The sequence below is a fragment of the Mus caroli genome, chromosome X, assembly GCF_900094665.2.
Source record: "Mus caroli chromosome X, CAROLI_EIJ_v1.1, whole genome shotgun sequence".
NCBI lineage: Eukaryota > Metazoa > Chordata > Mammalia > Rodentia > Muridae > Mus > Mus caroli.
In genome coordinates, this window is record NC_034589.1 from 128,144,372 (window position 1) to 128,160,633 (window position 16,262).

The 16,262-nt window shown below is 36.6% G+C and overlaps 1 protein-coding gene across 5 annotated transcripts in view; it reads left to right on the forward strand.

Moving 5' to 3' along the window:
- The window catches only part of Radx (RPA1 related single stranded DNA binding protein, X-linked), a 72,657-nt gene that overhangs the window by 16,382 nt on the left and 40,013 nt on the right, over window positions 1-16,262 (forward strand). For 2 of the 5 annotated variants that reach the window (XM_021153704.1, XM_021153705.2), the window contains exons 4-10: window positions 7,040-7,148; window positions 7,350-7,441; window positions 7,543-7,665; window positions 11,849-11,953; window positions 13,389-13,550; window positions 14,510-14,670; window positions 15,359-15,534. In XM_021153704.1, the coding sequence (XP_021009363.1) occupies window positions 7,040-7,148; window positions 7,350-7,441; window positions 7,543-7,665; window positions 11,849-11,953; window positions 13,389-13,550; window positions 14,510-14,670; window positions 15,359-15,534 (928 nt within the window). Of the gene's footprint in view, window positions 1-7,039; window positions 7,149-7,349; window positions 7,442-7,542; window positions 7,666-11,848; window positions 11,954-13,385; window positions 13,551-14,509; window positions 14,671-15,358; window positions 15,535-16,262 lie in introns of all 5 variants that reach the window. The other 3 variants (XM_021153702.2, XM_029473433.1, XM_021153706.2) reach the window with 3 other exon arrangements.

The following is a 16,262-nucleotide window of genomic DNA, read 5'->3' on the forward strand; positions in this document are numbered from 1 at the left end:
AAGAAAGAAAGAAAGAAAGAAAGAAAGAAAGAAAGAAAGAAAGAAAGAAAGAAAGAAAGGAAGGAAGGAAGGAAGGAAGGAAGGGAAAAGATCCCCTTGCATAATCACAGTACACTTACAAAAATCAAGAAACTTAAATTTAACACATTATTATCAAGGAACCTTTTGTTAATATTCAAATGTTGCCAATCAGAAGGACTTTTCTTATTGTTTAAGCTAGTTCTGAAACCCAAGCACTCATGAGAATTACTGTGTAGACCATCATGACATGAAATTTATTGCAATCCTCCTACCTCACTTTCCCAAGTGCTGGGATTACATGTGTGTACCACCATTCCCAGATTTTTTTTTTCTAATTAGTATAATCAAAGTTTTGAGAACCAGTGTCTTCAAATGTTTAAGGGATAATCAGGAAACTTTAACAGATATTAGATATGCATGTTAGAGTTAGTTTTTCAGAATTTTGCACAAACTCATGCGAGATTTTTAAGTATTATCACTGGCTCATAATAATTTTTCTGACTTGTCTTTTTTGTTTATTTATTCTTTCCTTTTTATTAGATATTTTCTTTATTTACATTTCTTTTGGGTATATGCCCAGGAGGTGTAGCTGGGTCCTAAGGTAATACTATGTCCAATTTTCTGAGGAACCGCCAAACTGATTTTCAGCTTGCAATCCCACCAGCAATGGAGGAGTGTTCCTCTTTCTCCACATCCTCGACAGCATCTGCTGTCACCTGAATTTTTGATCTTAGCCATTCTGACTGGAGTGAGGTGGAATCTCAGGGTCGTTTTGATTTGCATTTCCCTGATGACTAAGGATGTAAATTTCTTTAGGTTCTTCTATTAAGGAACAGAGGTGAAATTATGTTTGTGTGGCTATCTTCTTTTGGGTTTGTTGAAAGAAGATTATTTTCTTGCTTTTTCTGTGGTGTATTCCTCCTTGTGTTGGAGTTTTCCATCTATTATCCTTTGTAAGGCTGGATTTATGGAGAGATATTGTGTAAATTTGGTTTTGTCACATGTCTTGTTTTCTCAATCTATGGTAATTGAGAGTTTTGCTGGGTATAGTAACCTGGGCTGGCACTTGTGTTCTCTTGGGGTCTGTATGACATCTGCCCAGGATCTTCTGGCTTTCATAGTCTCTGGTGAGAAGTCTGGTGTAATTCTAATAGGTCTGCCTTTATATGTTACTTGACCTTTTTGCCTTACTGCTTTTAATATTCTTCTTTGTTTAGTGCATTTGTTGTTCTGATTAAAATGTGTTGGGAGGAATTTCGTTTCTGGTCCAGTCTATTTGGAGTTCTGTAGGCTTCTTGTATGTTCATGGGCATCTCTTTCTTTAGGTTAGGGAAGTTTTCTTCTATAACTTTGTTGATATTTACTGGCCCTTTAAGTTGGGAATCTCTCTCTCTTTATACTTGTTATCCTTAGGTTTGGCCTTCTCATTGTGTCCCGGATTTCCTGGATGTTTTGGGTTAGCAGCTTTTTGCATTTTGCGTTTTCTTCAACTATTGTGTTAATGTTTTCTATGGTATCTTCTGCACCTGAGATTCTCTCTTCTATCGCTTGTATTCTGATGGTGATCTATGACTCCTGGTCTCTTTCCTAGGTTTTCTATCTCCAGGGTGGTCTCCTTTTGTGATTTCTTTATTGTTTCTATTTCCATTTTTAGATCCTGGATGATCTTGTTCATTTCCTTCACCTGTTTGGTTGTGTTTTCCTGTAATTCTTTTAAGGGATTTTTGTGTTTCCTCTTTGAAGCCTTCTACCTGTTTTCCTGTGTTCTCTTGTATTCCTTTAAGGGAGTTATTTATGTGCTTCTTAAAGTCTTCTATCATCGTCATGAGATGTGGTTTTAAATCATCGTTTTTCTTTTATGGTGTGTTGGGGTATCCAGGGCTTGCTGTGGTGGGAGAACTGGGTTCTGGTGATGCCAAGTAACTGCCTTGGTTTCTGTTGCTTATGTTCTTGCCCTTGCCTCTTGCCATCTGTTATCTCTGGCGTTAGATGGTCTTGCTGTCTCTGACTGTGGCTTGCCCCTCCTCTAAGCCTGTGTGTCAGCACTCCTGGGAGACCAGTTCTCTCTGGGCAGGATTTGGGTATGGAGAGCTGTGACACAGGGTCTGCTCTGGGGCCCTCTATTAAATTCTTAACTATTTTTCAGAGATTGTTTAACTCTTGCTAGGAAGAAATTATTACCTGAATAGTTTGCACATTTAGTACTTTATCTCATTAAATATTCATCATGGAAAAGATGAAAAATAAGTCAGTAAATAGTTTGGGGATTACTTGTAGAAATACCAGAAAAGTTTGCCAGAAGAAGCTGTTAATAATTGACAACATACACTATTACCCATAGGAAATTATAAATTATTTTCCATAAGCTAACAATCCAAGTGACAAAATTACTTTAGTAGGGTTTGGGATATTCCTAGTAAATAGGAAATATGGTAAAAATGACTATTTATCACAATAATAAATTACCAAATTCTCTTGATACCTGGTCCAGTATTCCTTGCACTAACTTTCAACTTTAAAAAAGATTTGTTTATTATATGTAAGTACACTGAAGCTGTCTTCAGACACTCCAGAAGAGAGCATCTGATCTCATTAAAGATGGTTGTGAGCCACCATGTGGTTGCTGGGTTTTGAACTCAGGATGTCTGGAAGAGCAGTCAGTGCTCTTAACTTCTGAGCCACCTCTCCAGCCCTAAATTGCAATTTTTATAGATGAGCTGCTTTTAAATTTAACTTATTTTTGAGAATTTCATATTTGACTTATCTCTCTCTTTTTCTCCAACTCCTCCTGTGTCCTCTGCTCAAATTCATGACCCTTATTCAGTTATTATTGTTACATACTTATATAGCTATATATGTAATAATAAGTATATATATATATGTATTTAACAATTATAGAATTTTTTTTTAGTGCTGCCTCAAGGATATGTGTTTAGAGCTGACTACTTGGGATGGGATAATCTATCAGCTCTTCCGTGGAGAGAACTTATTCTCCCTCTCTCTGCACTCATTTATTGCCTTTAACTCTTTAATTAGAGTGGAGTTTTATGAAATTTATCCCATCTATGTTGGCATGTTAACTAGTATTGTCAAGCAGGTCTTTTTTAGGTAACCATATTGTTGAGATCTCATATTTGCAGTGTCTCTGTCTTCTCTAGAACACACTATTGAGCACTAGGCTTCCTGGTTTTCTTGTTCCTATGTCTGTCTCCTCTTCCTCAATAGGTTCCTGAGCCTTAGCTTCATGAGTTAAGTTGTGAATTTAATCTACTGGAGATGAGCACCCATGTTACTTATTATTTTGACCAGTTGCAGATATCTGTAATAGTCTCTATCTGTTCCTAAAAAAGAGTAAATGCGACAACTATCTTTAGTTATGACGATGAGTTTTTAGAATACAGTTAGAAATTATACTGGAGGCTCCAGGCCAGAAACTCAAATGGAGGTTTTCTGTGCCTGGCATTATTTTGATTTTATTCATTTTTTTAGTATGTTAGTGGTGGTGGTAGTGTGTGTGTGTGTGTGTGTGCATCTGTGTATCTGTCTATGCATCTGTTTGTTGATAGCTATTGAAGAAAGCTTTATCACCGACCCCATGTGGCTCCATTTAAACCATGTGGTGTGTGTGTGTACATTAGTATAGTATGCATCTTTTAAGTAAGCTTGTTAAATTGTTTCCCTATGAATTTTTTCAGCATCTTTAGTGTTATTCTCTCCTTCATCCCTCACACTTGGTATTACTCTCCCTCTCTCCACTAGATTAGCAGTTTAAGTCCCTTCCCTCTTTTCCCATTTCTCCCTCTTCACAGTACCCCGTGTCTTACTATCCCTGACGCTAGAGCTCTTTCTCATCCGTGCCCTGAACACATTCCCTTTTTACTTTTCTGGCTTCTCTGGTAACTTCTGTTTATACATTGAAAGCTAAAGATTCGGAGTTATGATCCACAAATAAGAGATCATGAGCACTTGAAAATATACTGAACACAGCCCACCGAATCAACTAAGCAGAGCTCATAGGTGCTCACAGAGACTGAGGCCACAACCAGGGAGCCTGCATGGGTCTACACCAGGTCCACTGCATATATGTTATGGTTGCTAACCTGGTGTTTTTGTGGGACTCCTAACACTGGGAGTGGGGATGTCTCTCCTTTGGGCTACTCTTGGGATCCTTTTCCTCCTACAGGGCTGCTTCATCCAGCCTTGATATGAGGATTTGTGCCTAGTCTTCTTGTAACATTTTATGCAATGTTCAGTTGATATCCCTGGGAGGCCTGCTCTTTTCTGAAGGAAAATACAGAAGGGGGAGGAGGAAGAGGAGGAAGAGGAGGAGGAAGAAGAAGAGGAAGAGGAAGAGGAGGAGTGGATCTTGGGGTGGTGTGGGTAGACAAGGAGGGAAAACTGGTTGGGTTGTATTATATGAGAGAAAAATAAATAATATAAATAAAAATTTAAAAATTAATTGTAAATAAAAAATAAACTGAGTGAGGTAACCTAGGCGTAAGTCTTAATTTAAATTATACTTCTTACATGTCTGTGGATACCTCTATAAGTCTGTCTGATTCTAGTAGTTGCTTCTGAGCCTTAAAGTCACGTGAAGACTAGGACAGTAGAAAGCATATAGTCAATAAATAAGCAGCCAGTATAAAATTAGAATACAACCGTATGTCCATATTTTATGATGAAAAACTGTTCTTGAAAATATAAAGATATCTGTGCCTTCAAATGTGTAAATGCAAATGCACAATTATTTTAATGTGATGGCAAACCTGGGTGATAATATATTTAAAATATGTCCTTTAGTCTTTAAAAATGCTTTCCTTCTTATTAATGTAGTAGCTGTCTCTATTTCCCATATAATTGTGATTATTAGTAGACTTTTTATTTTTCATTCTCTGTCAGAGATCAATAAATTCTTGATGTAAAATTCCAGAAAAGAAATATTTTAGTCTCAGCTGGCAATAAGGTTGATATTGTAGCCGCTCTACTTTGTCTGTGGAAAGAGGAGGCCACTATAGTTAATATGTAAATGATTATGACAATGTTCCTGGAAAACTTTAATTTTTAAAAATGAGCATTTAACTGCAAATTATATTCTGCCTAGACTATCTATTTACTATATCTTAGCTCTGGATGTACATTAGAGTCAGTTGAGATTAAAAAAAAAACCAACACTGGAATTGTTCCCAACACCAGAGATATTATTTTAATTAGTCTGAGGACACAAAGGCATCTTTATATCTTTAAAACCTCTTAGTTGATTCTAATATGCATGTGAAGTTAAGAACTATATACCTCTGGTCTTTAAAAGAACCTATTTTAAGTTAATTAATGAAGGGGAAGGGGGCAGTTACATCAGCATGCTACAGATTGGAGACATACCTGTAAATAATATATTAATAGTCTTACCCTTAAATATCAGCCTAATGGATAACAGATAGGTATGATAACAAAAAATAGTAAAACAAAAAATTAATGGCTATAGCAAAACTGTGATAGACAACAGGGGAGGTTACAAGCAGAATTGTAGTTGAGGAAAGAATGGACAAGACAGTTGAATAATTATGAGGAAAAGAGAAAGTACAAAGGTATAAAGAAAGTATAAAATAGCAGGACAGTTAAGTGTTACGTGCAGAATAAATAAGGAGGGTTTTGTAGTCAGGGAGAGGAGATTAGGGGAGAATTAGAGACTTTGACTACCATCACTGCTATTTGTGCTTTATGTTATTAGAAAACTATTGTGATTATTCATCTTGGTTTATCTTTTGTATTTACGTATGAGGTCCAAGTTAGAGAAAATTAATTGTACTGGCTAGTTTTGTGTCAACTTGATACAGGCTGGAGTTATCACAGAGAAAGGAGCTTCAGTTGGGGAAATGCCTCCAGGAGATCCAACTGTAAGGCATTTTCTCAATTAGTGATCAAGAGGGAAAGGCCCCTTGTGGGTGGGACCATCTCTGGGCTGGTAGTCTTGGTTCTATAAGAGAGCAGGCTGAGCAAGCCAGGGGAAGCAAGCCAGTAAAGAACATCCCTCCATGGCCTCTGCATCAGCTCCTGCTTTCTGACCTGCTTGAGTTCCAGTCCTGACTTCCTTGGTGATGAACATCAGTATGGAAGTGTAAGCTGAATAAATCCTTTCCTTCCCAACTTGCTTCTTGGTCATGATGTTTGTGCAGGAATAGAAACCCTGACTAAGACAGTACTATATAATTATTTTAAAAGACCAAGTAAATCTATAACTATGAAACTTCCCTTGTGAAACTAAGGCTCTCTTCCCTACTGGCAATATATGGCTTTATATATGACCATTCTCTTTTCTACCCTCTTTTCCAAAACTAACATTCATTACATAGCTAAATAAATTATTTTGAGTCTAAACTGGGCTTGTTGGCTCACGTCTATTTAAAAATTTTTTTTATTAGATTTAAATTTTCTTTATTTACATTTCAAATGCTATCCCGAAAGTCCCCTATCCCCTACCCCTCTCCCCCTGCTCCTCAACCCACCCACTCCCGATTCCTGGCCCTGGCATTCCCCTGTACTGGGGCATATAATCTTTTCGAGACCAAGGGCCTCTCCTCCCAGTGATAGCCGACTAGGCCATCTTTTGATACATATGCAGCTAGAGACAAGAGCTCTGGGGGTACTGGTTAGTTCATAATGTTGTTCCACCTATAGAGTTGCAGATCCCTTTAGCTCCTTGGGTACTTTCTCTAGCTTCTCCATTGGGGGCCCTGTGATCCATCCCATAGCTGACTGTGAGCATCCACTCACTTCTGTATTTGCCAGGCACTGGCATAGTTGGCTCACATCTTTAATCCCAGCTGTTAGGATGCAGAGACAGGCACATCTCAGTGAGTTCGAGGCCAGCCTGGCATACATAGTGAGTTTCAGAGCAGTCAGTAAGACACAGTAGAGATGCTGTCTCAAACAAAAATTCAGAAAAAAAGAGTTTAGTTGGTTGTTTTGCTTTGTAATTTATGGGAAATAATATATTAATGTAATATACATTTTTTTCCAGAAATCTGCCTAAATCTTCGAGATCCACCAACTAACATAGTTATCATTCCAGAAAAGCAATTGAAATCAGAATGGAAATTGCCAAAACTAATTAACCGATTCATCACAAGGTAAAATAGCTCCTTGTAATACCTCTTTAAGTAGTAATCTTTGAATGTTAGTAAACCAAAAATAATGGATTTTAACATATTTAATATCTACCCCAGATGAAGCTGTATGAATTATTCAGATAGGTATTTTCATAGTTATTACTGAAGAATGTCTTGTCACTGTTTAAAGACACAACATCTATTGAAGATTTTCCTTTTCAGATCAGAACTAGACGATATGCCAGAAAATAGCATCTGTGATGTAATCGGTTTGTTATCCTTTGTGGGGAGGGTGCAACGGTCAAAGAAGAAAGGTAAGCTTTTAAATTTGAAAGTGTGAGTGTTTAAATGTGAAGACTATCATGTTCAATACTCATAGAATACCTTCATGTATCTCCCTGTTCTATCCACATAGAGAACAGTGAAGACTTTTGGTCATACCGCTGGATTCACATCAGTGATGGGACTTCAGAGCAACCATTCATAGTGCAGCTGTTCTCCACATCACAGCCAGAAGTCTTTGAAAATATTTACCCAAGTACTCCATACTTTGCTCTTTTTTTTTTTTTTCGAAGCAGCAATGGGAACTTAAAAATAGTGAGATAGGGGCTGGATTGATGGCTCCGTGGTGGAGATGACTTGCTACTCTTGTAGAGGACCTAAGTTTGGTCCTCAGCACACCCATGGTGTCTCCCAATCATCTATAGCTCCAGTTCCAGGTTTTTGGATACTGTCTTCTGACTGCTGTGGGCATTAGGCATGCACATGCTACACATAAATGCATGCAGGCAAACACTCATATACCTAAAAGAAACTATGTTTTTTAAGGGAGAGTGATCTGACAATGAGTTAGGAGCACAAATTATCTAAAAACATTTCAAATCTTTCCCATGTATTTTTAATAATCTACATTAATCACCTTATTGTCTATTCAGGAGTTATCTTAAGTTTTAAATCACAAAACATTATTTCCTATTTCCATAGCACCTCCTAGTGATTCTCTTATGTTTCCCAAATAATAATCTTCCTACTTTCTTGTCTTTCTTTAACATCTAGGTTCTACCAGTGACAGAAAACCCAATTAATGCCTTTCTGAGTCGGGTTTATTTCACTTAACATGGCAAGCTCTAATTACATCTATCCATTTTCCTGAAAATAGCATTATTTCCTTCTTTATGACTGATTAGATTATATGTATACACACACACACACACACATACACACACATTTAACCCATTGAAGGTACCTAGGCTACTTTTAAATACCTTGGCTATTGTAAGTGATGCTCTAGTAAGCGTAAATATTCAAGCCTTAATCAAGCATCTCTTATACGTTGCCTGTGATTCCTTCAAACAGAAACCCAGCAGTAGTACGACTGAGCCACAGGCAGCTCTGTTCTGGGAGTTTGAGGACCTTGATGTTGATTTTTAGTTTCTGGACTAATTACATTCTGATCAACAGCGTTGACAGTTTGCTTTTGCTCCACACCCTATCCAGAGTTTGATGTGTTTTGATTTCTTGATTGTAGCCACTCTGACTGGGCTGAGATGGAATCTCAGTGTAGTTTTTTTTAATGGCGTTTTCCTTCTGGCTAAGAATGTTGAGTGCTTTCTTGTACATTTATAAACAAGTTGTGTGTGTGTGTGTGTGTGTGTGTGTGTGTGTAAAGAATCTGTGTATCCCAGCTTATGTAGTTCAGGAGATCAAACCATGGGCTTCCTGCATACTGAACAAGCCCTCTACCAACTATGGGGCATCCTAAGTCTCCATTTGTCCATCTTTTGTGACCTGTATGTTAAATCCATTTCCCCATTTATTGATCAGAAAACTTGTTTTCTTGACATGTAATTTTTTAGTTCTTCACATATTCTGGATACTAATTCTGTTTCAGAAAAATAGCTGGCAAAGATTTTCTTTGATTTTTAAACTGTCTCTTCACTCTGATGTTTTCTTAGCTGTGCAGGAGCTTTTAAGTTGGATTCAATCCCCTTTGCCAGTTCTGGCTATTATTTCCGAAGCTGTTGGACTCCCATTCAGAAAGTAATTGCATGTACCTACATCTTAAAAGTGTTTTCCTTTAGTACTTTCCAAATTTCAGGACTTACATTAAGGGCTTTGATCCATTCTGAATTGATTTTTAAAGGGTGTTGAGTGATTTAGACAGGCCCTATTGTCTGCTGTTTCTTTCCCTCATTCCATCTTGACTGCTGTCACATTTTATAACCCCTGTTTGCATGGTGGTCTAAATCATTCAGGTTCACCAGATCACCATATACCATGGAGCTCAGTAAACCACTATAGCCTTTTGCTTCTCTAAGTTCCCTGATGGAGTAACTTTCTTCTTAACTCTGCTGTGAGCAGAGTCATATCCAGCCTGGTAAACTGAGCATCAAAACACTGCTCTCATATGCCCAGCTCTCTCCTATCTTATCTCTATCTCTCCTGTATGTCATATGTATTCATAGGCACCTTAGCCAGTTGTAACCATGTGTCTCTAATGACTCTTATGAACTGGTCCAGCAGGGAAGGATAATGATTTCTCTCATATTGTGAGGTCTTTTCTCAAGGGAGAAAGAATAATTATATTACTTGGTTTCTGTACTTCCACACTGATCCTACTTTTCCCTTGTCTTTCAGCTTCATAATCAAGCTTTAAGAAACTCCCATTTCTTGTATAAAATTCTTTCCCATTCAAACAAAGGCAGACTAATTGTCATAGTTTTGCCTGCATGTATGTCTGTGTGAGGCTATTAGTTCTATTGATTTGTTAAAAGGGTTTTTTTTCTAGTCTTTTAGTATCTTCTATTTCTTCCTTCAATGTTTAATAGTTTTCATTGTAAAAATCTTTCATCTCTTTAGTTGACTGTATTCTTAGGTGGTTTTGAGGTTATTGTGAAAATGAAGTTGTTTTCTTGATGTAATTATTGCATAGACAAAAGGGATGATGTGTGGAGAGAGTGCTCAGAATAGAATATATTCATGTGTGAAACTAGCAAAGAATGAGCTTAATTAATTTTAAAAATGTAAAAAAGTTAAAACCATTCTTACAATTTGAATAGATTTTCTTTTATTTTCAATATAATAGAAAAACAGTAATTGAAGAGATAGAAATGAATTTATAGTTATGCTGTGGAGAAATGTTTATTTATTATTATATATTATTTATTATTAGTCAAAAACCTGCTTTTGAATAATTGCCTGGATTTACACTTTTTTGTTTGTGTCCTAGTTTATAAAATGAAAATTATTTGAGCACAGAGTGAGCTGTACTACACAATAAGATTTGGTTAATGAAATTTTATTTCCAGTTTTCCCTGAGTTTGGCTTTTCTTTATTGATTCTATTTCCACTACTGCGTTTTAAACAGTTTTCTTTATTTTATTCCACTGTTTGTACTTCCACAGACTTCATTAGTAGATTTATTCAGATCCTATTCAAGGACCTTTAGCATATTCATAATAGCTATTTTGAAGTCCTTGTGCTTCAAATATACCTTGTGCTTCAGGTGTATTGCATCTCTCAGGTCCCTACAGTAGTAGTATTGTTGAGTTCTAGTGGAGACATATTATCGTGGCTGTTATTGTGTTTTTATGCTGGTAGCTAGGGATCTGGGTTTGGGATGACTGTAATTCTAGATGATATTATCTGGTCTTGTATTTGTTGGGCAGATGTTTTGTTCCTTGCTTTCTCTTGCCCTCTCTGGTTCTTGGGAGACTGGGGTGGCCATGGGTTGCCTGGGAGGGCATGCTTCTGAGATCCTGCCAGGTGTGGCCTCTGGGGTTCCAGGTATTTTTAGGTACTGGGAGCTGACACTTAGAGATGGGGATGGGCTAGGTGGGGGATGAAGTGGTCCACAGGATGGAGGAAAGATGTGTGTGCCACCAGGATCTGTTCTAGACTTCTGGGAATGGGAGGGGAGGCCACAGTCGGTGGTATGCTACAAAGGTGGTGGGTAAGATTAGGGGACTGGAATTGGAGAGGAGGCAGGAGGAGGAAGATTCTCTACACAATTCCCTGGCTGGTGTGGCCGTCAGGCTTCTGGGGGACAGGTAAACATCATACGTAGTTTTTTTTTTTTTTAAATATGATAGGTTTGTAACCTATCAAATAGGTTAGCAAGATAAAAACAAACAACAACAACTAAACAGGTCATATAAATCCTGTCTCTGAGCCTTGACATTTATTTAACTAAGGTAACTTTTTGATATTAAAAAAATGACCTGTATAAACAAATAAAATTATAACTCTATATCCCTCTCTGGTAGAAGGATTCCAAGTATCCAGGGTTCAGTACTATACTGAGTAAATCAATAGAACTATTATGAAGAAACATATTTTTTTCCAGTAGAAAATAACTATTCACACGCACGTTCCCAACTAGAATGACTCTTATACAGTAAGCAGCTTGCTTTACTTAAATGCAGCCCTTGTACTTTCCAAAAGAAAGACCTCTGGCTGAAGAGGGAGAGACAGAGAAAAGGAACACACTAGATAGTATTAGATCACTGTTTTGTAGAAGGACAGGCTGCAAGAGAATCCCTGGTAACATGTTACAAGTGCAACATCTTAGGTGGCTGTCACACGTAGTAAATCTGAAATGGCATCTTAAGAAAAAAAAATCATTCTGGTTTCTGCATTTGTTAAGGCTTAAGGAAAATTTCCAGAGATCCTCCTCTTTAGAATGCAAATGCAACGTCACTTGTGTTTTTCATTTTCTGTAGTGACATATTTTGTGTGCACCCAGCTGAAAGTTGTTAGGAATAACAGTCAAGTACCTAAGCTGCTGTATCTTACCACTACAAATGAAAGCAGAGTGCTGACTACTGGTGAGTAACCTCTTTATATCTTCCTTATAGGGAATGCAATATACTGTCGTTTCACTAGAACCGTTTAGTACATATTAACTTCTAACTTATAACATTCAATTTCAGGATAGTTTTAGTTTGACATCATTATGACCATAGAATATTTTAATAAACAATATTTGGCCTGCAAAATAGATTACTTCTATATTACTGCTGATGGGAAATGTTTGCATGGCTCACTGGAAAATTACATTTATGCCATTTGGTTAACTTTGATTACTACTTGACAAAGAAAATAGAAAAAATGTTGCTTGCTACATCGAAGACTGCTAGGTTTGGTACCACAGTGTAGAGTCAACATGATTTTCATGCTTGATCTTAGCCAAAAGGCCTAGAAGTGTGCGGTTAACATTATTTTTACAATGTACCAAATAAAAATGTGGGTCAAATTGTGGTCCCCGAATTTCACATTTAATTTATATAACTATCATTATTTATCTTCAAATAATTTGTCCCTCTATATATGTGGGATGCACCTCCTTAAATTCAGCCAAGATCATATCACAAATATTTGTGTGTGTGTGTGTGTGTGTGTGTGCTGAACATCTGCAAACTTCGTTCTTGTCATTATACCTTGAGCAATATAACAATAATTGGTGTGCTTTTGCAACATTCTGAGTATTATAAGTAATCCAAAGATTGTGAAAATTATCCAAGAGGATGTGTATTTGTTCTATCCACATAGTATGGCATATTATACAAGGGAGTTGAGCATCTCTAGATTTTGTATATACAAAGTTCATAAGTACTGAGGAAGAGCAGTGTATTACTTACCCTTTAAAACCAATAAGATACAAATTCCCAAGCAACACTATGAAAGAATAGTATGGAAGGAGGTATTTACCAGAATTCTACCATGCTGGTAATTAAGAAATTTGTCACGAGTATTATGAAATGTATAAACATGTCTTTATCAATATTTTGTAAATATTAACAGCATCTGATATCAATGTGTCACTTTTAAGTCCGCCTTAAGAACATGAATTTAAATTCCAATCTATATCCACAATTATTTTTATTGTTACATTACACCATACTATCAAGTTAATAAGTTATCAAAAAATCAGCTGTTCAGAAGATGCTAACCATTTAGAATAGAGTTTTGGGGTTTTGTCCTGTGGTTCTTATTATCATATAGACAGTTTCTGTCTTAAATCCAACTGAACTCTGATATGTCTTATTTTCCTAGGATGTGTTTACTTTCTTTGGATAGTTGTATACCACATAGTAGATAAGGAAAATATGTTGCATAATATGTAAAATTGCTTTCTTTTTTAATAAAATGAGACACTGTTTTAATGTTTGAAAGTCCACACAAATGTTTTCAGTGACTTTTATTATTTTTCTTTTTCATTGTTTGTTTGGTTTATTTGCATTTCTCCCTTCTGGCAAGGAGGGCATAGAGGCCAGCCATATACATACGATCCCAAGGCAAAAAAAATTATTCAGTGGATTAAAACGAAGACTAATTTGGAAGCAAAGAACACTGTTATTGGTGGATATTACCCCTATCCACCAGTGCCAGAGACATTTTCCAAGTACAGTCGCTTTATTAAAGGTATTGGTATAATTTCCAGTTGTGCTGTTTAATGATACCACATGTTATTTCTGTTAATCGTATATATTCCCTTCTCTCACAGAAGCGATGTGTAGCAAACCTTAGTAGCAATAATTTTGTCCAAATGTAAATACAAAATATATGTATATTTCCTAAAAGTTATTTATTTTATTTTATCAGAATGGGGGGAGGGGAAGCAAGAGAATGTAAAAGAAGGAAAAGTAACTTGTGGATAATATTTTGATTAAATTTTTAAAGATCAGCTCTGACATTAGAGATGTCAATGGTATCTCAATGAAGTGCTACATGATCTAATATCCAGATGGTGATGGCTGTGCAATGTTTCTCTTGTATATAACAGGATTCCATGTTGACTTTAAATAAAAAGGGATACTAGAGTAAATAGGGTGCTGAATTTAGAATTGAATTAGGAGTGAGAGGATTAGCATTAGTTTCCTTTTAAGTAGAATTGATATAGGGCAGTCAAAAGTTTAAGTATTTTCTTGTTTAAAGCTTGAAATGATTGCATGTTTGGGAGAAAAACATTGAAATACTGAGCTGTCACCATCTAAATGTTGCTATTTTCTTGGGTGTTGTATATGATTGCAACATATATAATATGTTTTAAATAATAATTTAAATAATGAAAATATGATTTTCTAGGCAGTAACTGACCAATAATTTGTAGCTTGAAATATGATCTATAAATTATAATCAATATGTACAATTACTGTTATGGAGACTTCAGATAGGAAGCCTAGATCACAATTTGACTGATACATGTATTTTACCTATATTTTGATGGCAAATACTGAAGAGGATACCAAATACAAACACAAAAGTCTCATAAAATTAATATGGCAGGNTCACATTATAAAAATACATTGGAAATCTACTTTTGACTTTTAATCATGCCTCCTCTTTCAAACTTATAATTTCTTGGGACTTCTCTTTTGCAGCTGAGTCACTCTTGACAACAATAAGTGAAGTAAAGAAGGTGATTGAAGACTTGCAGTATAGGGAACAAAAGCGCATTGCAATTCAGGGGATAATTACTGCTATAAAGTACATCCCCTATAACCACTCAGCCGGAAGTGCCCCAGCACCAGAAGCATTCTGGGTAAGGTGCCAGAGGGCTCCTAATATATCTCTGACAGCACTGCGATCATAATGACCATTGGTACCTTATATATTGACCCTTAATTGTAATCTGAGAGAAAAAAATTATTTTAGTTTTTATCCCTGCTTCATTTCCTTTTTCTGTCATTTTGGGGTGAGGGGCAAGCCTCTGAATTTCTTAAGGCATCAGACCCTGTCTTTGTTTTCTAAATAATTCAAGTCTATTGCATATATCTTTAATGCCTTGGTGGGGTATATGACTAATTGCTGTGCAAACTTCTTTTAGGCTAAAGCTACAGGAAAACTTTACGTGGGATGTTTCGCTTCTCTATCTGTAATGGTGGCTTTCTCATGTTCTGTAAAACACAGCAAGAGCTCTCATAGGAGAAATGGTCTACTAGATTACCAATACTGGAATGCCCAATCCTTAAGAGTTCATTTTTCCTGTTAGTTCACCTTTGCCAAAGCTGTGTCTCAGAGTATTACTATATATGTAGAAATATATAGTAGCAGAGGAGGACTTTTATCTTCTTTAACCTAAATACAAGACAGATATAAATTTAATCATCTTTATAAAAGCAGTATTCTGCCCACCTCTTCAAAGTATGAGAGTTAAATGTATAGTTTTTCGGAAGAGAAATAATTTTGTGAATTTGTTTGAAAATATTTTGTGTAATTATTGGTTTTAGAATGCTAGCCATCCCTCAACATCTCAAGCAGCTGGGAAAGAAGATCATTGTCATGAACGAGGTAGTAAAAGGTCCCAAGATGACAGGCCAATGGGGTCTCAGCATTTTCAATATACCCCCATGGTTTTGAGTCTCTGCGCAAAAAGAAAAATTCTTCAAGGCCCAAGTGCTAATCCGTAAGTCATTTGCATTATGTCACTTGCACATAACAGTTTTCCACACTGTCTGACCGACTGTCCAGTTGTTCACTTTTTAAAAATTAGATTCACTTTCTTTTATATGTATGTTTTACCTGCAAGTGTATATGTGTACCATGTGCATACCTGGTACTCGTGGAGGCCAGATCCTCTGGAACTGGAATCACAGATGATTGTGGGGTACCATAAGGGAGCCGAGAATCAACGCAGGCCTTCTACAAGAACAAGTACTCTAAATCGCTGAGCCGCCTCTCCAGCCTCCCAAATTTCCCTTCTTTGTAAAGATACCACCCATACTGATTGAGGAACCACTCCAGTCCAGTCCAAATTCATCTTTTCTTTAGGTAAAATCTTATTATGTAGGCCAGGCTGGCCTATGACCTTTTGCTTTGTTTAGCCTCCTATGTGCTAGAATTACAGCCGAGAATTACTCTGCCAAGCTATGAACTTACCTTAACTGATCCCAGTTGTAATTACTCTATTTCCAAATTAGGTCTTCCAGAGTTCGAACTCTCTTCATAGACATAGGGAAGATTAACCGTTCATAACTCGCATTTGCCTGCTGCCAATCTTCCTATAAATCCATATTGTTCACACATAAAAACATTCTATCACAACAATCCTTAAAAGTCTCACCCCTCACCTTTCTCCACTCTAGTCCACAGTCTTAATGTAAAGAAAACCTAGCTAAGCCATCCTGGTGACAT